The 21,928-nt window shown below is 46.3% G+C and overlaps 1 protein-coding gene across 1 annotated transcript in view; it reads right to left on the bottom strand.

Annotated features, from left to right (window-relative positions):
* SPTBN4 (spectrin beta, non-erythrocytic 4) overlaps positions 1–21,928 on the bottom strand; it is a 1,597,753-nt gene that overhangs the window by 1,420,513 nt on the left and 155,312 nt on the right. Inside the window, exon 2 of the mRNA XM_085625377.1 lies at positions 6,378–6,541. Coding sequence (XP_085481503.1) covers positions 6,378–6,522 — 145 coding nt within the window. The 5' untranslated portion in view covers positions 6,523–6,541. The remainder of the gene's footprint in view (positions 1–6,377; positions 6,542–21,928) is intronic.

The raw sequence follows: 21,928 nt of genomic DNA, 5'->3' as shown, positions 1-21,928 counted from the left end.
GCAAAAAGTAAAGGCGATAGTGGTCACCCCTCTCTTGTACCACGCCTAATCGGAATCGCACCCGAGGTCTGGCCATTAACCCGTATGCGGGCCATTGGGCTAGTGTACAGCAACTTAATCCAGTTAGTATAAACGTAGGGAACCCCCATACGATGTAGCACCGCAAACATATATGTCCACGCGATGGAGTCAAATGCCTTCGCGGCATCCAGCAGGACCGCAGCCGCCGACATGTCAGGTTTCAGGAGATGCAACACTGGGAACAGAGTCCTATGGTTAAGTTAAGACCATAACCGGTATTAGCAGGTGTTATCGGGTCGCCAGTACTTTCGCAAGGATTTTGACATCCATGTTCATCAACGACAAGGGTCTATAGGAGTCACATTTGTCTGGGGATTTCCCCGGCTTCAATAGTGTGATAATGAGAGCCTCACATAATGTATCCGGGAGTCGCTGCTGTTCATATGCCTCATTAAACATGGCCTGCAGATGCGGCACCAAGATATCCACATACTCCTTATAGAACTCTGCCGGGAGCCCATCCGTGCCCGTGGCCTTACCATTCGGTAGTGCTGCGATAGCATCCCTAATCTCACCCACTGTCAACGGATGGTGTCCCCTCGACAACCACACCAGGGCAATGTCATCCAGGTACTGAGCAATATCTTCCTCATTCGCAGTAGGCCTAGCCTCATACATATCTCTGTAGTGTTGTGTAAATGTGCCAAGTATTCCCGCTGTATCACAATGAGTGTGCTCACCCTCTGTAATTGATTGAATCAAGCAGCGTTTAGCCCAGGACTATGCAATCGTGCTCGCTAAAGCACGGCCAGGACGACCCCCTTCCCCATAATATCGGGCTTGACAACGTCTGGACATATGCTTCACCTCTTGGTCTGCTAACTCATTGTATTCAGTAACTTTTGAACGTATAGAGGCGAGCAAGGCCGCATCAGTTGTCTCTTCATACTGCCGTTCTAGTTGCCCCAATTCCCTTTCCAGCCGCGCCATTGAGGCACGGAGCAAATAACTGGATCACACCCTACAGACCCACGAGAGCGCTTCGTTCCGAACACGGAAACTTCATCACGATCCCCAAGGTGAAGAAGGCCCGTATAGGTGGCCGCCGCTTTTCGGTCAACACGGGAAAAATATGGAACGCACTCCCCCTGAGCCTCAGAGCAGAACCAAACCTCCTGCGGTTCAGGAAATTTCTCAAAACCCTACTCTTCCCCTGATCCACTTTCACTCCTGACTGCCTCCCCCTGTGAGTAAAAGGTTCAGCGCTGGGATACCCTCTGGGTGACTACGCGCTCTAGAAAAACCATAAATAAATAAATAAATAAATAAATTTGAGCACCCCAGCTTGTAGGCCTATGCACAGGCCCCGTATAGTGGCCTTGAAGGCTTCCCATATAGTGCCGAGACTCTGCACTGATCCTACATTTTCAGTGAAGTAATTGTCTATAGCCTCACGCACTCCCTCCCTGAACACTTGATCTAACAGTTCAGAGGGTTGCATTCACCACTGCATTTGAGGTGGCGTGTAGGTGGGTATCGTCATAGTGAGTTGTACTGGGGAGTGATCAGATAAGGTACGAGGAAGATGCACAACCCCAGTGATCCACATGCTAACATCTGTAGTAGTCAACCAGTAATCAATACGGGACCACGAATTGTGAGCATATGAATGGCATGTACCCTCCTGCACCCCGGGGTGTCTCAATCTCCATACATCCAGTAGGCTTAGATTCAGTGTGAATCGCTTGTGTGGCCTTCTTGTTGACGGTGTCTAAAGCAGTGCGGTGGTCTAGTGTAGGATCTAATATCGCATGAAAATCCCCCCACATACCAGCGCAGTAGGCGGTAACTGATATATTTGTTCCATAACTCTGCATAGAAATCAGGGTAATATATATTTGGCCCATACACGTTTACTATTGTAACTGGCACATAGCGGCCATTTTCATCAATTTCCTCATACGTGCTAACAAAGGGAACCTTCCTTTTTATTAAGACCATAACTCCACGCCCATACGAGGAATATGAGGAGGTAAATCTGGCACCTGCCCATTTAGTGGCTATAGAGGAGGCTGCCGCCTTAGTGAGATGTGTTTCCTGCAATAACGCCACCTATATATTATGGCGGTCAAGGTATGCCAACACCTGCCTAGTTTTCTTTGGATTATTGAGCTCCCTAACATTCGACGTTATCCAGTTTAGTCTACCCTCTGCTTGTGGTATTTGCACTTACTGCAACAATATACTCTGCATATATAGCATGTGACCTACGTACATCGATCATTCGCGAGCTTTGTATGCTGTTAATCAAGAGTGGATCTCTGAACACCTCCGCAACAAATCCCCCCACCCGCCCCAGCATCCCAATCACACTGAGGAAACCCACATAACTGAACAGCCAGCCTAAACCGCTCCCAGCCCATAGTAAGCAGCTAATCCGTTCACTGGAGATAACTGCAGTTAATAACTGTGTGGGGAACACCCTCATGGAGGACACCAGTCGCCCATTGACCCCCTTGTTGTAATAAGGGGGGGTCAGAGCACACTCAATACTCTCTCTGTGATAAGTCCTACTATCATGGGACCCACATCAGGATGCCTCAAAGGTCCCCAGGCAGGTCACGGTACGTTGCGCCACCCACCCCGACACCAAAGCAACAATATCAGGAACATCAAATCAAGACAGCTATCCACTTCCACCTACATGGTATATGGCCGTACGTATAAGCCAAATTAACACAGCCATTAATGGTAGAGACCACACCCATGGTGCATATTTTACCATAGTGCACAACGCAGAAAAAAAATAACTATAGTGTTACATCCCAAACCCATTCTCAAGTCAGTAAGTCATCAAACCATCACGTCAATCATAAACAAGGGTGACAAAAGGTTGCCCTTCACCACTACAAAACCAGTTCAACCTAGACAGTCGTCTAGGCCATCAGTCTTCGTTGTCCGCCTCATCTCCATCCACTCTTGCTGTTTCTCTGTGCTCAAGCTGTTTGATGAAGTGCATAGCATCTTTTGGAGTCGTGAACAATCTAGTCTTACCATCATGCTGGATTCGGAGTCGCGCTGGGTAGAGCATGGCGTATTGTATCTTCAGCACTTGCAATCGCTTTTTAGCTGGTTGAAACTCACGCCTCGCCTGCTGCACCACTATCGTGAAGTCTGGGAAGAGCTGAACCTCCACACCCTGATATTTGGTAGTGCCCATCTCCCTCACCAGCCGAAGTGCCGCATCACGATCCCGATAGTTAAATAGCCTGGCGATTATTGGTCGGGGGTCGCCCCCGGAACAGGTCGCGGCGCCAAGGATCTATGCGCCCGTTCAACCACCAGCATGTTGGAGAAATTCTCTGCGCTAAACAAAGTTTTGAGCATGTCCTCAATATAGAGCTCCGTCCTCCCAAAATTAGTGGACTTCGAAACCCCAAGAACACGCAGATTATTACGTCTGGACCTGGCTTCCAAGTCTTCATTCTTCGCATTTATCACGGATAGTAGCTTCTCCATCTGCGCGCAGGATTTAGCAGTGTTGTCCACTTTGTCTTCAGCGTTGGAAATACGTTGTTCGGCCTCTGCTAAGCATACTTCATGCTTGTCCACGCCATACTGTCCATGCGGAGGTTAATGTTGTCAATTTTGCCATCGATGGTTTGAAAGCTCTGCTGCACGGTCAGCAACATTTGCTCCAGCTTACTAGTGCCACCAGCATCCATGTCTGTCTCTGTGTCTGATGTTGCCTGTGGCGTCGTTTTGATTCAAAAGATAGCTTTGGCTGTACTTTCTTATCTGGTTTTCCCATCACGACGATGAAGCTGCACGGCACGCCGCTATCTTGTAGGCACGGCTCCACTATATAGGCCTAGGCTCCCGGCCGCGCTCCACTTTGCGATCTCAGATCAGCAGCAGACAGCAATACCGTAATCCCACCAACTCGGGGACTTGAAGATCGGCACCCTTAAATTATATGCAGTGAAGAGTAAGAGCCCCCAGGTGCGCCGCATGGTCACTCCCGACCTACACCACCTCCGGGGGGAAACCACCAGAAACGTCCATGAAAGCGCTGCATAGTGGTGCACAGGAGAGAATAGCTGGAAGGGCAACAAGCATTGGCATAGCCAATAGGTCTCGCCTTTGGGACCTTATAAGTGTTTAGCCATGCAACAGTTGCATAACTAAATACTTGTAAGGTCACAAAAGCGAGACTTATTGGCTATGCCAAGTGGCCGTGTGGCGCGAAAGGGATCGCGATCAAACATCAAAGCGGCCGCGAAAGTGAAAGTAATCGCGGTCAAGAGCGGCGCGCGTGCCCGCGCACATGCACTGTAGCTCTAGGCTGGCCTGGTAGCACTTTTTGGAGCCCTCTCAAAATGTCTCGCCAGACCAGCGCAAGCACTGGGTCAGGGGAGACCTAAAAACAAGCTCTCGCGTGCTCCTGCAGTCAGGCTGATCAAAGCGGGCACCATAATGAGCAAACAATCGTATCTTGATCAGCTTCAGGAGTAGGCAATGCGTGTTTACAGCAGCCACCTTCCCTGGGAACAGTCTCCGCCACTTCTCGCTGTGTGCGCCCTAAAATGGCGGGCGCCGAGAGTGCCGTACTCTGTTGCAGGGATCTCCGCAGGAGTGCACCCGCCGGTGCAGCACGTAAAGACGTTAAATAGTACTGCCGGTAAGCCGGCACTCACCCACAGGCAAACAGGTCGTAGGGGCTCCGCATGCACGCCGCCCCCATCGGCGGCCTCAGAGCCCTCAGCGCCGGAGCCCAGACACACCTTCCCAGGCAGCGCGGGTCGTCCCAGACTCGCTCTCCTCACCGGCGATGCTTCATAACGAGGATGTTTCACTATTCGTGCCTCACAGCAGGTCACAGAGCCGCTCCGATCTCACCGCTCCTTTCACATCAATTCCTGCCTCACGTGTAGTGGCTGGAGCGCAGCAGCAAGCCCCGTCAAGCGGCCACAGATATCACGGGGCTCCGGTCGCCATTTTCTGCAGGTAACGCGAGTCAACGCTGACAGGCAGATTAGAGCGCGTAGAGTTCACCAAGACACACCACAAGGATATCTACTTGTTGACCATATGCAGGGGAATCAGAGTCGCCGCAATGCACCACAGGATGCAACAGAGAGATGCAGGATATTTGTAGAATTTTGGCCCTGACCAGCAGAGCTGCACTAATGTGCGGCCATCTTGCTTCGGGATTTAATTACATCTACACTGGCAATGATGTAGGCAGGTTATCTTGAGTTGTTATACCAAAACAGTGATTACACTAATTTGAACAAAAACTATATCCAGAACATAAATCAGGCAGCATCATTTACATTATTAGTAGTGTACATGTAGACATGCAACATCCTGTAGCGATATCAATATAAGTAATTTAGACACAAACATGATGGAGTGCAAGAATGCAATGAACGTCAAAGTGATATGGCATAATATTCATCTGGACAGGTCAATCGGTCAAGCATGCGAATCCATAAAGAATTAATAGAGAAGGCCAATGACTGAACAAGTAGCCCAGCGTATGAAGAAGGGATCAGAAATATGCCAGAGAGTTTCACTGTGAAGTAGCCCTAGAATGCCCATCACAATGCAAACTTCTACTTAAAGGAAGGAAAAAGTAACAATTCTTGAGGTCAGTATTGATCAATAGAACATTGAAACTGTTTCTCACATTTGGGGCATTCAAATGTACCCACTTTCCGGAGTCTGGTAATATGCAATACCCAGGAATGGGTCTGAAACATCTGGCTCTGTTGTGCCGAAGTCAAAAACCGGCAATCTGCAGGAAGGCCCTAACTATTGGTAATTTGTTTGATACCTTTCTTGGATGGTCACATCTACAAAACTGCTGACAATGTACATATAAACCTGTATGTTGCCAACACTGCAAGACATTTCATCCCAGGTATGTGGACATGTGGACAATTAACACAAGGCATGCATCTTCTTAATATCTTCTTAAAATAATTAAATTGACATATGGCGTATGAGAACAGGAAGTGTGATGTTTATCGAAGACTTCTTGTCATCAAGGATGAAATGGTCTAATTCATGGTTTCATTCAAGAACATAATGTATTCTGGTAGTTGCAGTTGTGGTTCCCACAAATTAACCAGTTGCATTAACCTACCATACCACAAGTGTATGGAAATGGAAAGTTCAGGACTGGAGCATTGAGTCCAGGTTGACATGGAGTCATCCAGTTACTTCACAGACACGGATACAAGCATAATGTAAAGGGTAATCAATAAGGCTGTTGCTTCATCAGGAATGAAACAAACTATCTCAATGGCTGACACACAAAATAATTTATCAGATATAACTTTTTGAAATACCAGATAAGGCTTTGATCCTGGAGCATTCAAAAAGCTTGGATGTAGCTGTACATTCATCCCAGAGGTGATCTGTAGTTTCCCAGTTATTGTTGTTGGGCTGTTCCTGCACCTCCATGTTGTCCAGTTCAGCTGTGACAGTCGCCATTTTCACATCTCATTGGTGTCTGTTGGAGAGTCAGAGAAGCGCAAGGGTTAGGGTCTGGTATTATGGAAAAAACTTTAATTTAGTGCATCATAACACTGTTAAGGCTGCTTCAAAGTTCATAAACAAGATATAATTAAAACTACCAACTATTTTTGTTTTGAATGATGATAGTTGAGGTATTAGCAAGTTTTGAGAATCCACATGAAAGTGAATCTCAAAACCAAATGGCCCTTTATTCAGAAAAGTAACTTCCTGGGAGCTCTAAAACATGTTTCTAAACATGTTGCTTAAGAGAGCTCACTTTTCTTGCTCATAAATATTACTATTGCCTTTGATTGTTGAATATCATAAAGGTAAGGCCTTATTCGCCTGTTGTCCTTCATTCTGTAACCCAGCGTTTGTCTTTTGTGGCTGGAAGCGGGGAGAAAGTGAATCAATTACCTTTTAAAAAACGTAATGCAGGTGTTACTAATTTTCATCTCAAATCAAAGAAGGTAAACAGATTTAATATCCAATCAATTTCCTGCAATGTACTCCTGTGTGTATTTTAGGAAATCCACAACTCAAATCAATGATTCTCATCTAGATGGAAATCTACCTCCACCGAAGCTTCTCGATTGATCTCTTTATGTGAAACAGGTGGTCAGGATCTTCCTAAACAGTCAACCTGGACCTAGAACTTCAGCTTGAATGGAGCATACATTTACCACAGATATTTATATTGGGAGATTTCATACCGCCAGAGCTCTTAGGATATGTTCCTGCAACAAATACCTATCAGCGGCACTGGGGAGAGATGACAAGAGTTAACTGCAACTAGCATCAGAAGAAAGGATTTTAACGAAAGAACATGTCTACCTGTAGATGCTTTTAAAGGGCAGATACCAGGTTAGGTTACTTTTTTAAAATCCATATACAACTCAGAAAGAACAGTAAGACTTTGGCCCGCAAGCTAAAGATGCAGCCTAAGTCAGTTATCTGTTTGCTACAAGAAGTATGAAAATGGACAGACTAGGTGGACTAAGTGCTATGTTTCTGCCACCACTTTCCATAGCTCATGTGAGATTTTTGTTATGGTGAAAGTCAATCAAGCTATGAATGAATATACTGGCGGATCACACCTTAGAATACCACCTGGGGATGGAAAACGTTTGGGAATCTAGTGACTCATTTTCTTCTACGCTGATATTCAAGCAGAAGAGGTTGACAGTGTAAAGGAACTCAGCGAATGCCATGTTTTAGAGCATTCCATTATATAGAGCGGCTCAGGGGTAATATTAGAGAATTTGCAGAAACAATAATTACAATAAAAAATATTAATACGTGATTAAAATTAGTATTGATACTCTAAATCCTTTTGCAGGTGTTTCCACGACATTCCAGCTGACAGCAAAAACATCTGCTGATTACTGTTACATGTTACAGCAATAATTGCCTATGATTAAATACAACTCGCAGTACATATATGTGGGAACCCGAATACTGTCCATCTTTAGTATTCAACAGCGCATTAGCATGAAGTAAATATGGATGCAGGTCTGTAAACACGAGTAGAAACGTGTGCAAGTCAAGTGGCTAAATTGCAAAGAATAGGTTGCCCTTCTTGGAAGACGCTGGCACCTCCAGGTCCCAAAATTAGCTATCTTGAAATAATACAAAATATCTCCTGACTGACACAATCGGGCTCCAAAGGTGTCCGCTTAACACCTGGAGAAGAGGAACAAATATCGGTCTTATAGCAGCCGCGGCCCGTGCAGGTAAAAGCGGTGCAGCGGTGGGGCCGGGGGGGATTTCAATGGACGAAGACGAGGGAAAATGAATTATATATTTAATTTTCCCCATTAAGCGTCCGTCGAAATCCCCCTCACCCCCACCCGGCCTCACCCTCTTACCTGCACGGGCCGCTGCTGCCTCACGGTAGTCGGGGTGAATAACAAATATCATAATCTCCCTCCCTGATATCATCTTCTGTCCAGACCTAGTGAAACTGACTAGGGAGGAAGAGGAGGAGTGGCTACCAGTGATGTCACTTCCTTCCCCTAACAAAGCTGTGAGGGATTTTTGGAGGAGGAGGTCGCGGACTCGCAGAGCCACTCATAAGATGAGGGCACCATATTGTATTCAGTCATATCTGGGCAGGCTGTATACTGGGGCAGGGTCTTACCACTAGTATCAAACTTCCCCCTCTAGTTTGCAGGGTACCGCCCACCCATAACTGTACCAGGGGGCAAGCAGTCTGTGAGGTCTCATGCTGGTGGAACTCATTAGTATTTGGGAGTTGTCTGGGGAGGCATTTGGAGAGTTCAGAGTCAAAAAATCTCAGCGTCTGTTTTCCCAGAAGCAATGTGCTGTAGACAAAATCTGAATGTTACAAAATTGACTATGTACGCAACTCATGGGCAACAACGGATGAGAATAATCATGATAATGATACTATCACTATTATTAAAATATTCTTAATAATAATGAGAACATTCTAATAACATTAAAGATTACTATTATTGCCGTTATTGTTGTTATGATTATTGTTCTCATTAATATTATTATTACTACTATTACTACTAATTATAATAACAGCAATAATAATGACAATAAAAACAACACAACAACAATAATACAAATTTTATTACTACAGCTACTAATAACAATAATAATTCTTATTTCATATTAAACTTCATGTTGTGATGTCATTATTTTATTTTATTTTATTGTTTTCCGACACGTTACAGCCATAAGAATACTTTCCAAGGTTGCAGATCAAGAATAAAAACACAATGATGTTCACAATTGGTGCATACATGCTTTGTCTTAGAGACATACGAGGGCAGCACCTATCCTTATGCATCCATCAGTCCTGCAAACAGCTTCTCAACTGTACCCCTAAAGACTCAATCACACCGCAAACAAAGGCGAGAGCGGGGTCCTTGCCCCATTCCTCACTCGCTCACCCAGCTTTTTGACACCACCAGTCTGTCTTCGCTCTCGCGGTTGGTTCAGAGTTCAATAGTGTCATCCAACTCAGAACCTGGGCCCTAGCTCCATGTGTAGCAGCACCTCTGCATGTACCTCCATCCCTCTGCGTTCTGTGCCTCTTCCATCTCTAGCATAGCAGGAGCATAGGATTGGTCAGAGTTCTGTCCTGCCTGCAAGACATGTATGAGCTGCTGCTGAATGTGGGCGGTGCTGCAGCCCAGGATGAATCCACATTCACTGTGATGCACCAGGGATCACGCGCTGGGCATCAGTTTCCTTGCCAATGTTCTACCCCAGATTTTCATACTTGTGTTGATCACCAGGAGTGGTCTGTAGGACACACACTCCGCAGATCCCTTTCAGCCTTGGGCATCAATGTAATTAAGGTCTTTCTCACGGTGTCAGACATTATCCTGAAATCTGAGACTTCTAACATCACCTCCAGGAACTTCTGAAAGAGAATGTTTGAAAATTTGCAGTGTAAGTCTGCAGGGAAACCATAAATCCTAGCTTCCTGCTCGCATAGTATTCTGCTATTATTTCCATCAGTTCGTTTTTTTGTTAAGGGTGTTTCCAGTGCCATTACCTACTCGGCTGTCAGTCTGATAATCCCAGTCCATCCAGACTTCTATTGTCTCTGTGTCCTTATATAGCGCATACTTAGTTCAACTTCCTTAGAGTACTTTACAAGACCATCAGGCTACATAACTTTTTTTTGTGGGGGGTGGTAGGAACGGGTGGATTACAGGCCTAATTTAGAGTTTTGCAGTTAGGGAACTCTATTGGAACAGTGACAAAGTACCCGCTCCACCTATCTCAAGGCAAACCCACCCAATTTAGATGCGGGTGGACCTTAAGTATGTCGACGATGACGTTTGCTCCAGGTCTGTTGCCGACATAGTCTTCCAACAGCTCGCTAGATTACGGGCTGTCGGAAGTTAACACATTACACCGTCTGCCCTAGTTAAACGGGGCTGGATTGTTACTGGGACCGAAACAAGGACTAGGCTTCAAAATAAAAGGGGACCCCATTAGTGAATTAGCTGGCTTAAAAAGGGTCCCATGTTTGCAAACTAGGGCAGTTTGGAACTTGGAAAGACATGCTGTATACCTTTTTTGCAAGGTATGGAACACTGCGTGGCTTTCAGCTTGCTGCAGACAATGCCTGTTTTAATATCAGGAAAATCAAAAGTTAAACCCAGCACATCAGACCATATAGCAGGCCCAACAAAAGGCAAAAAAATGGCCCACAAACTGACATGCCAGAGCAGCCCTTCGGGCGTTGCCAGCTTTCCCTGTAGGGCAGTCCAACCCTGTATTTACAGTGGACCGCATTATATGTGTTTTTTTGCTATTCGTCACCGCCAAATAAATCCTGGCAGTAAGGAACAGTAAAAAAACATAAATAATTATCCCATACCATGTGAGAAAACTGTCATGGTATGCACATCATCAGTTTTGTATTTTCTCAAAAACAAATTCTGGCTTTGGGAGTTTGTTTTTGAAATATGAAAATCTTTGCAAAGGTTTGACGGGTGGCCGTCATGCTTGATGGAGCTGTCTGTCAAATTTTATAAAAGTGACAGAAACGGAGACTCTTGCCAATGTTTAGAGCTGTCTGCTGGGCTGGCGGACAAGTTCAGGCTTGATGTCAGAATGTCCCTCAGGATGGCGGGGGCAATGTCCTCCGTCATCCAGACGAAGTACCTTCTGCCAACCGAATTCATATTCAGCCCCTAAGTGATGAGCCAAGAGTCACATAATGTTGTGCTGGGGGCAGGACTCGAACTTGGTTCTCAGTTCCAAGGTCAGCCTCTCGGGCACATCTCTCCTGCGTTGACACCATGAATTACAAGGTTACTGGACAAGGGGATCTTACTCCTTCACTCAATTGAGACTAAGTCGCAATGAATCCTTGTGCACTCAAAGGCTAACAAATTCTTCTGCATGTAAATTGATATTAACAAATGGGTGCATCTGAACTGCCTACAAAGCTTCCTATGGTCCTTGAACCTACAGTATATGCGCAGCCCACATTCACACATTTCAGAGATTGTGTAACATTGATCTGGTCATAAAATACTGTAACTTTTCTAGTATTTTTGTCACAGCTGACCAAACACTTAGCAGTCATACATGAATATGAACCCCAAAAGAGCTAACGCAACCCACTACTGAGGTTGGAATTTGCTTGCATCACATGATATGGTCAGCAGCTCAGAGACTTTTTGCAGTGTAAGAAATTCTGGAGGATTAATGCCTGAATCAACTGAGATTAATCCTGCACAATGAACAATTGTAGAGCTTACGTAACATTGTGTTTTGTTCTGCACTTCTAACAGGGCTGTAACCTAAAACACGTGTTTATTTTTAATATTGCAAAAATTATTAGGAATATTTTTTTTTTATATAGTCAGGTGTCTGCATTAGATATAATAGCGCTTCATAATGCTTCCTTATCTTACATTTTGGTAGGCTATATATATATATATTAATACCTTCTCTTCTATATGCAAAAGTCAGTCCCTAGTTAGGATATTTGTATGATAATGTTTATCTTATCCATTTCTAATCTCCATGGTGGTGATGGATTCAAACTCCAAAGAACTATGGTTCTTGTGTCTAAATCTCCTCTGTCAAATAAGATCTTCTCTATTATGAAAGGCTGATCTTCTCCTCAGGCAGCGTCTTTACCATGGTGCATAACTTTTCCATCGGGAACTCTTTCCAGAGACTGACACTGACTCTATCACGTTGTAATGAAGTACTGAGAGATCTCTTTTGGAAAAGTTTCCCCCTTGCACAGACTCTCACATCTGACTCTCCTGCCTTCTGCTGTTGCCTTGTCGGCATACAAGGCTGCTGTTGTCTTATCGGCATACAAGGGCTTCTACTTTCCAGCAGTGCCACTAAAGCAGGACCTTGATGATACTCACTTGAGTATTTGGGTTGATAGCCCCAAATTTTCAAACAATCATAAAAATGCACGTATCTCCATTTAGACACATGGGTTTTCGCTCACCACTCTTTAGCCACTGGTCTGTTCAAGTGTCATTCACATTTTGCTTCAGCTCACCACAGCATGGAGCAATGGGTTAACCCACTCCAGCTGGTGTCTCTCTTCACAGTGAGTCATAATTAGCATTTTCTGGTAGATGTGTGCTCATCTGCCTAAAAGGTAGACCACCTCAGAGTCAAGGCTGGTAGGCCCGTCTTTGCTTTCATTTCATGCTTTTGGATGTATTTTTGTTATGGTTAATTTTTTGTAGATGGGGGCACCTTGTCATGAAAAACTGAGAGTTTTACTTTTTATTACGTTTACACTTCTAGGGTCAGATGTATCAATGCGTTTTGCGATCGCAAACGGGCCGATTTGCAGAATAGGCCTGTTTGCGAACGCAAACATGTGTTTGGCAATGTATGAAACATTTTGAATTCGCAATTATTTGCGATTACCTAAATTGCAAATGCAGTTAGGGAATCACAATTTGCGATTCCCTAAATGCAATTCTTGTAGTTATCACCAATTGCGAATTAGCATTAAGAAATCGCAAATTACCACCAACTTCTAGTTGGTGGTAATTTGCTAATTCCTAGAAATATTCACTTTCTTGCATTTTTCTAAGTGCCATGGGGCACACATACATGCCCTTAGGGCATATATGTGCGCCACATGTGCACACATGCATATTTTAGGGGATCAATAGGCTGTCCTTTTGGCACCCTTGCCCCTTTGAAATTGCATGTGCAATTTGCAAGTACCTATTTGGTACTCGTGAATTGCGCATACAATTCCCATTCATTAGAGGCCCATAGAAATAAATGGGAAGCCATTCCTTATTTGCGACTTGCAATTTGCGAGTCGCAATTAATGAATGCGTAGGAATCGCAAAATGTTTGCAAAAACATATATACATTAAATTTGCGAGTCTATAATAACAAATCGGTAAAATTCGCTATTATAGACTCGCACAATCCAATGTTGATACATCTGGCCCCTAGTTCCTACTGCTGCATCCCCCCCAACTCTGAAGCATTCAAAATGACCATTCCACTCACAGAGCTCTATAACACACGTCTTTATTCTTTGGCATGCAACCGTTAACTAAACGCACCACGTCATAAACTTTATTGACCAGATCCAGACACCACCCAACTGATTACATAACTTTGTAAGGAGTCCGCCGAGGACCACAAGGGTTCAACTGCACATGACCACACAACAATAAATCTCCCACTTGGTTAAAAAAAAAGGACGAACAACATATATACTTTAAAGTTCCTCAATGAGTCGTCGAGGTGCTCACACCAATCTTCCAGATAGAGTCATATGAAGTGAAAGAGTTGCACTGTCATCTGGCATCGTAGATGTACACTCAGATGCTTGACTTGGGCACTCAGGTGTACTTGTTTCATTTGTGATGTCTGGAGCCGGCCAACATTGAGGCAGATGCTTGAAATGTGATGAGTCTCTCATAATGGACTTCCCGGGACGTTGAGCGGTCCCCATATGTCTTTTACTTGTCAAAAATCTCAATTGATTAGCATCAAATGGAGCATCAGTCTTGCACTTTCATTTTTGCTTGACTAGGCTCAGGTCTCCTTTTCCAAAAACCATGTCCCGAGCATCAACGCCAATCTGCATAAGTCTTCATTTTGCGAGAAATGTCTGTGACACGAATCTCATCAATGTCTATCACTTGGCTCGTGGCCCATTGTGATAGCTTTGTCCGAATGGCTCGCTCAAACAGCAAGGTAGCAGGGCTTTCACCTATTGCCTGTTGTAGAATGGGGAGTTGACTGATTGGCCTGAAGGGCTGGACATAAGGCTGACCTGAGATCGAATCCTTCGAGCACAGCATGCTGAACCACTTTCTTCAGGGTGGCCATAAATCTTTCAACATCACCATTTGCCTGTGGCCAGAGAAGTATGCTTTTCTGATGCTTGACGTTCAAGCGACTAAGAAAGTCCTTAAACTCTCTGATATTGAAGGATGGAACGTTGTCAGATTTGAGAATGGAGGGAACACCCCACGCTATGAAAATATAATCCAGCCTCTCAATGACTTTCTCATGGGAGGTTGATGATAGATCTTCTACTAAGGGAAAAAGCAAGAACTCATCAATTACTATCATGAGAGGATGTCCACTGATTAAGGGTCCAAAGAAATCAACTGTAATTTTCTGCCAAAATTGTTTAGGAAGGTCAGACATATATTGTGGATGCTGTGTTGTCTTGGAAGATAAGCAGTTACACAGGTGACATGCTTTCAGTTTCTTCTTGAGTCGTTCATCAAGGAGAGGAAACCACACTCGGTCACTGAGGCTCTTTTGGTGGCTAAAAAACCTCTATGTCCTTCATGTGCCAGTTCAATTTCTTGTTGCCTCAAGCTCTCAGGTATAACAATTCTCGAACCTCTTAGTACAATACCTTCTCGAGTGACAAAAAGTTCTTCCTGCACATTTTAGAATTTTGATATTTAACATCATCTGTGAGAGGTCGAGTATGTTTTCTCCATATTTGCGTTGGAATGATATCGCCGAGTGTGAGCATGACTTTGTCTGTGTTGGTAGCAGCAATGATCTGCTCAATTGATAGAGCTGCAGGGGTGCTGGACTTTGGACTTTAGACGTTTTACTGTGACGCTGTAACGACTCTTGTGAGAAGTAATCTGCAGGGTTTTGATCCTTCCCTGGCTTACACACAATAGTGTAATTATACTCTTGCAATCCCACCCCTCACCTCTTAATGTAAGGGGGCATCTTGATTTTCTGAAAATGATGAGCATTGCCTGGTGGTCAGTGACAACGGTTAAATGCTATCGGTACAGAAATACATGAAAACTTTTACAAGCCCACACTACATCCAGGCTCTCTTTCCGGCTAAGAATAGGCACTTTCAGTCTGAGATAGACTTCTGCTATCATAGGCCACAATGCAACTCTGAACTTTTTGATGTCTATTGTGTTGAGCAAGAATCGCGCCCAACCCCACCGGGTTTGGGTTTACTATGATCTCAGTATATAAATTTGGATCAAAATAAGCCATTTCAGTTGCATTATGAATTGCGTATTTATTTATTAACCTATTTACTTGTAAGTTTTATATAGCGCGATCATGACCCGAAGATATCAGAGCCCTTTACAGAGTAAGCACAATAGTAATAACATGAGGTACATAGAGAGTACATATATATATACATATATATATATATATATATATATATATATATATAAATATATATATATATATATATATATATATATATATATATATATATATATATATATATATATATATATATATATATATTCACTGAAAAAACCATAGGGTTCAGGCCTGATATAGTTAGGAATTAGCATTTAAAAAACCTTAGAAATTCACTGAGAAAACAATAGGTTTTAGGGGTGTTATAGTTAGCTGGACATTTCACTCGAACAAAACCATTGAAATTCCTCCGATATAGTTAGTTATACTAACTACATCTCGCGCGCCGCAACCCACTGCTGATGATGTCACATATTACATCATTCATGACATGGTCAGTGACATCACTGATGACATCTCAAATTACATCACTGATGACATCATCCAGTGAATGTGGTTTGGTTCGTTATTTAAATATGTATTATATATATATAGCAATTTGCATTGAAGAATGAGTGGATATATAAATATAAATATCTGGACGGAGGATTTAGTAGCAGTGTGATTCACTGTTTACTTGACTAATTTATAGTGTCTCACTAAATATATTGGATCCACAAAGCTGCAGGTCCACAAGAGAATTCTCCAACACCTACGTGCAATCACCAATATAGACACCTCATATCCGGTGGCCCGGCATTTTAGGGATTGTCATGAAAGTAACATACAATTCCTTAAATATTTTGCAATTGACTGCATCCCGCCTCTTAGAAGAGGCGGTGATCGTGAGGCTCTCCTTAGAAAACTGGAGACCAAATACATACTGGAATTGGACAGCAAAAGCCCACAGGGGCTTAACACCACGGAAGTGTCAAGAATTCCTGTCATACAAGGGAAACACGCCCTTATGTAAACAGGAGAGCTGTTACATAACTCAAGGGAAACACGCCCTTATGTAAACAGGAGAGCTGTTACATAACTCAAGGGAAACACGCCCTTATGTAAACAGGAGAGCTGTTACATAACTCAAGGAAAACACGCCCTATAAAGGGAGGAACCGGGAGGTACAAGGCTGTCGGATATTGTGTTTACACCGACGTACCTGCTTCGTGAAGAGCAGTGTTCCGGAGTGGTGCTCCAGTAAGGCAAGAACGGAGGTAGGTCGAGTCGTTACTCCCTGGGCCGTGTCTTGCCCCATCGTCACCTGTGAAGGACCCGGAAGCTCTACCGGTCAACCATTGAGCTTCGCTTTTTGACTCGGCTGAGTCCAAGCGCAGTGGCGCTTTTGCTGGTTGGAGTCGTAACTCCCAGCCCGACCAGAGACACAGGGACTGCCAGCTGTAACGCACACCAGGAGGTGTTTGCCGCGTTACAGACTCGGAAGTCCACAGGATCGATCGAGCGGCTGCTCTCGGTTCAGTCTTCTTGCTTGTGATTGGGGTATCGGTGACGCATCACCAGGAGGTGACTCCGCGTCCCGGTGCAGTCTGAGGAAGAGGTTGAGCGGCTGCTCCCTTCAGGTAGAGACCCCGGCTGGGTGTTTCCCTGACTCCTCGATTCTCCCCAACACTCTTCGTGCCCCTCACAGCCTACCGATTGGCATTGTCGGCCATTTCATTTCTGCCCTCTGTTGGCATACGCCGGGATCGGCGTATATGCAGAGGACGGTTAGGACCATCCGTGCTGTGGGCTGGTAACGTACTTAGCCTGGAGGATTCCAGTGACTATAACTTTTGTTTGTTCTTTGTATTTTATTTGCCTTCATTAAAGGAACTAACCCTTCACACGTGGTTGCGTCCTCATTGTCGTGTCTGTTAAACGATCCTGAGATGTTCAGGGCGTTACAAAATATCCGACCTTAATAACACTAACTGTCTCCCGGTCGATAACAGACATGGCAACACTTGATGATGTGCTGGCTGCTTTAGCGGCCATGCAAGTTGAAGTGGCTGCCTCTAGGCAAGAAACAGCCGATGTAAAAGCCAGACTGGATGCTATCCAATTGGACCCGCTCACGCCCAGCACCTCCCTCACGAACCAGACCCCTGCGGTAGTAGTGGAAATGCCGGTAGCCATCCCCTTGGCAACACCAGAGAGGTACAGTGGGGATCCTAACACAGTGCAGGTATTCCTCACACAAGTGGCGCTACATTTATCGTGCAAACCAAAGGCGTTCCCCACGAGTCAGGCTCGTGTGGCTTTCCTTATATCCTATTTGGCTGGAAACGCGGCACAATGGGCCGTACCTCTGGTGAGCAGGGACGACCCCCTCTTATGTGATTGGGGTGCTTTTCGCGAGGAATTCCTGAAGGTATTCGACAGAAGGGCTGACACGTACACGGCGGACCGTGAAATGCTTGAGTTGAGACAGGGATCCAACGACCTGGTGCAGTATCTCAACGCGTTCCGAAGGCTGGTTGCGGAAACCAAGTGGCCTGTTGCTAAACAGACGGCGCTCTTCCATCAAGGGCTGTGCGCTGAGCTCAAGGACGCCGTGGCTCATATTGACCCTCAACCCAAGACATGTGAGGGCCTTATCAACCTGGTATTACGGCTGGAACATAGGCTAAGTGAAAGAAAGGGGGATCATGGGAGAAAAGGAAAATCCCTTCCATCCTATGTGACGGTGGGAAGTCCTGAAACTTCCACCGCATCCAAGGGAGAACCCATGGACATCAGCGCAATACGAGCGAGCCTCACAGCCACGGAGAAAGAGTCACGCCGTAAACAAGGATTGTGCCTATATTGTGGCAAAAAAGGCCACTACGTACGTGAATGCCCTGCCAAACCGAAGACGTCACGTTATCGGGCCAACCGGTCGGTAACAGCCGTGGTGGACATACCGGCGGAAAACTAGAGGACTCCAAGACCAGAGAAGGGGCATCTCGGAGTCACTCATCCATCCCTTCACTTTCCAACTCGGTCACTAAGGGACAACGACACCTGTTTATCACGGTGCACGTGGGAGTGCATGACCAGTGGATACCCGTTGTGGCCATGGTGGATTCAGGGGCCACTGGCATGTTTATGGACCACAACGAGGCATGCAGGCTAGGGCTAGTGCTTCTTCCCAAAGCAGTACCCGAAGACGTCTATGCGGTAGACGGAAGGCGATTGGTGACGGGGCCCATCGGACAGCACACGGGGGTCCTTCCGATGAGATATGGGAGGAACCATTTGGAACAAATCGATTTTAACATCATCCGAGCGCCCCAATATGGCGTCATATTAGGATTGCCGTGGCTACAGAAACACAACCCCTTTGTGGATTGGCCAACACATCGCATCGAAATGACGTCACCGTATTGCATCCTGCATTGTGGAATAAGAACGGAATCCCTTGACGCAGATGAGAGCGGGAGTCAGACGGTGGCTACAGCGGCAGAAAAAGATGTGGCTCTCCCCCAGGCTTATCACAGTTTTGAGGATGTATTTGATGAGGTGAAGGCGGAAGTGCTACCACCACATAGACAGTTTGACTGCCAGATCGACCTGGTGCCAGGGGCCAGCGTTCCCAGCGGCAGGCTGTATGCCCTGACGGAGCCTGAAAACGTGCATCTCCGGGGGTACCTGGATAAACTCCTCAAGCTAGGATTCATCCGCCCGTCCAAGTCTCCGGCCGCCTCGCCACTCTTCTTCATCCCGAAGGCTAATGGGGAGCTGAGAGCCTGTGTGGACTTTAGGGCATTGAATGCGATAACCATAAAAAATCGGTACCCCTTGCCTCTCATCAGTGTACTTCTGGAACAGGTCAAGAAAGCTCGTATCTACACCAAGTTGGATTTGAAAGGGGCATACCATCTGGTGCGCATGAGGGACGGAGACGAGTGGAAGACCGCCTTTAAGACCAGGTTCGGCCTTTTTGAGTACCTCGTCATGCCGTTCGGTCTGTGCAACGCCCCGGCAGCCTTTCAGTACTTTTTGAATGAGGTATTCAGAGAGGAGTTGGATATCTACGTGGTCGTATATATCGACGACATCCTCATCTATTCGTCCAGTGTGGAGGAGCACGTACACCACGTCAAAGCTGTGCTCCAAAAGCTGAGGGAAAACATGCTGTTTTGTAAACTCAGCAAGTGTGACTTCCACGTCACATCCGTGGAATTCCTCGGAGTGATGCTGAGTCCAGAGGGACAGGAGATGGCAGAACGAAAGATCAAGGCGGTGAAAGAATGGCCGGTGCCCCAAAGCGTGAAGGACGTCCAAAGTTTCATTGGCTTCGCCAACTTTTACAGGCGGTTTATAGATGGATTTTCAGGAGTGGTGGCCCCAATCACACAGCTACTGAGGAAGTCCAAGGAGTTTGTCTGGTCCCCTGAAGCGAACAAAGCCTTTGAGGCCCTGAAAAGCGCCTTTGGTAAGGCGCCGGTGTTGGCTCACCCCGATCCGGATCTCCCCTACGTGGTGGAAGCGGACGCGTCGGATGTGGCGCTGGGGGCTATCTTGTCCCAACGCAACCACGACACAGGGGTGCTTCATCCCGTTGCGTACATGTCCCGCAAACTCAACGACGCCGAACGCAACTACCATATTGCGGAGAAGGAGCTTCTCGCAATCAAGGACGCCTTCACCGAATGGAGGCATTGGTTGATGGGGGCAAGACATGTGGTATCGGTGTACACGGACCATCGGAACCTACAGTTCATGACGGCCACTAGACACCTTTCTCCCAGGCAGCTGCGGTGGATGATCTTCTTTGCGGGGTTCAACTTCCGCATCACATATCGGCCGGGGACGGAAAACTGGAAGGCGGACGCCCTGTCCCGTCAATCTGCAGTTAAGGAACCATTGCCTGCAACCGAGCGTTCCATCATTTCCCCGAGGATGGTATTGGGGGTTATCCAACCGGATACTTTCCTGAGGGGAATAAAGAGAGGGATCAGGTCATTCGCATGGCGGAGGTGGCTCCTCAGTCACAGAGAATGGCAGCTGAAGGACGGGATACCCCTGAAGGGCAGGTGCCTATTGATACCCACGCCTAGGCTAAGGAAACAAGCATTCATCTGGTGCCATGACTCTCCATGCGCAGGTCATTTGGGCTTTGAAAAAACGGTGGCTAGCATGGGACGGCATTTCTGGTGGCCAACCATGAGAGTGGATGTCAGGAGGTGGGGACAGGAGTGTCCTACGTGTGCTACCATGAAGGCCGACCATGGCCGAACCCAAGGGCTCTTACATCCACTTCCGACCCCGGATAGACCATGGGATAGCATATCACTGGACTTCGTGGTGGGCCTACCGGTAGACCAGGGGATGACGGCAATACTGGTGGTGGTGGATTACTTGACGAAAATGGGGCACTTCATCCCCTGCAAGAGAGTCCCTACGGCCGGGGAATTGGCGTCACTACTCCTAAAGAATGTGGTACGACTGCATGGATTACCTGGGGTGATCGTGTCGGACCGGGGGTCACAGTTTACTGCGCAATTCTGGAAGACTTGGTGCACTGCGCTGCATGTTAAGACCGCCCTGTCCACCAGCTACCACCCTCAAACGGACAACCAAACCGAGCGCCTGAACCAAACGCTCAAACAGTATCTGCGATGTTTTGTGGACCAGGGCAGGGAAGAATGGGTCGACTTGCTATGGGTTGCAGAGATAGCCTATAACAACGCCACTCACAGCTCCACACAGTCATCTCCGTTCTATAGCAACTATGGCCAACATCCCAGGTTCTTGCCATTTCTACATCCGTTCAGAGAGGACAGGATTCCCGCCACAGCGGACAGGGTGGCACACATAAAAGACACATTGATGCGCTCAAGGGCTGTCCTAATAGAGGCCAAGAGAAGATACAAGGCTGCGGCAGATAGGAAGAGAAGGCCCGGGCCACTGTACCGCACTGGAGACTACGTCTGGATATCCACAAGAAACATGAGGTTTCGAAAGAACAGTGTGTTCCATCCCAAGTACATGGGCCCCTATCGAATTACCAAGTGTATGGGTCCCGTGAACGTGAAGGTGTGCTTGCCCCAGTCATTGCGGATACACCCTGTCTTTCATGTATCTTTGCTCAAACCAGCACCCTCCAAGCCGTCTGGGACACCTAGGCCGGTATGCGTGGAGTCGGAGGTGGAGTATGAAGTGTCGGGCATATGGGCGTCCAAATGGCGCAGGGGGAAGCTGTGGTACCTGGTTGCGTGGAAAGGCTATGGCCCGGAGGAGCATTCATGGGAACCGGCTGAAGGGGTTCATGCTCCGCGCTTGGTCTCCTTGTTCCATCGGCATTTTCCTGCCAGCGCTGGACCCATGGGGAGCCGCTGAGAGGGAGGATGTACTGTCAAGA

The sequence above is a fragment of the Triturus cristatus genome, chromosome 9 (genome assembly GCF_964204655.1).
Source record: "Triturus cristatus chromosome 9, aTriCri1.1, whole genome shotgun sequence".
Lineage (NCBI taxonomy): Eukaryota > Metazoa > Chordata > Amphibia > Caudata > Salamandridae > Triturus > Triturus cristatus.
This window is presented reverse-complemented; position numbering and strand designations above follow the sequence as displayed.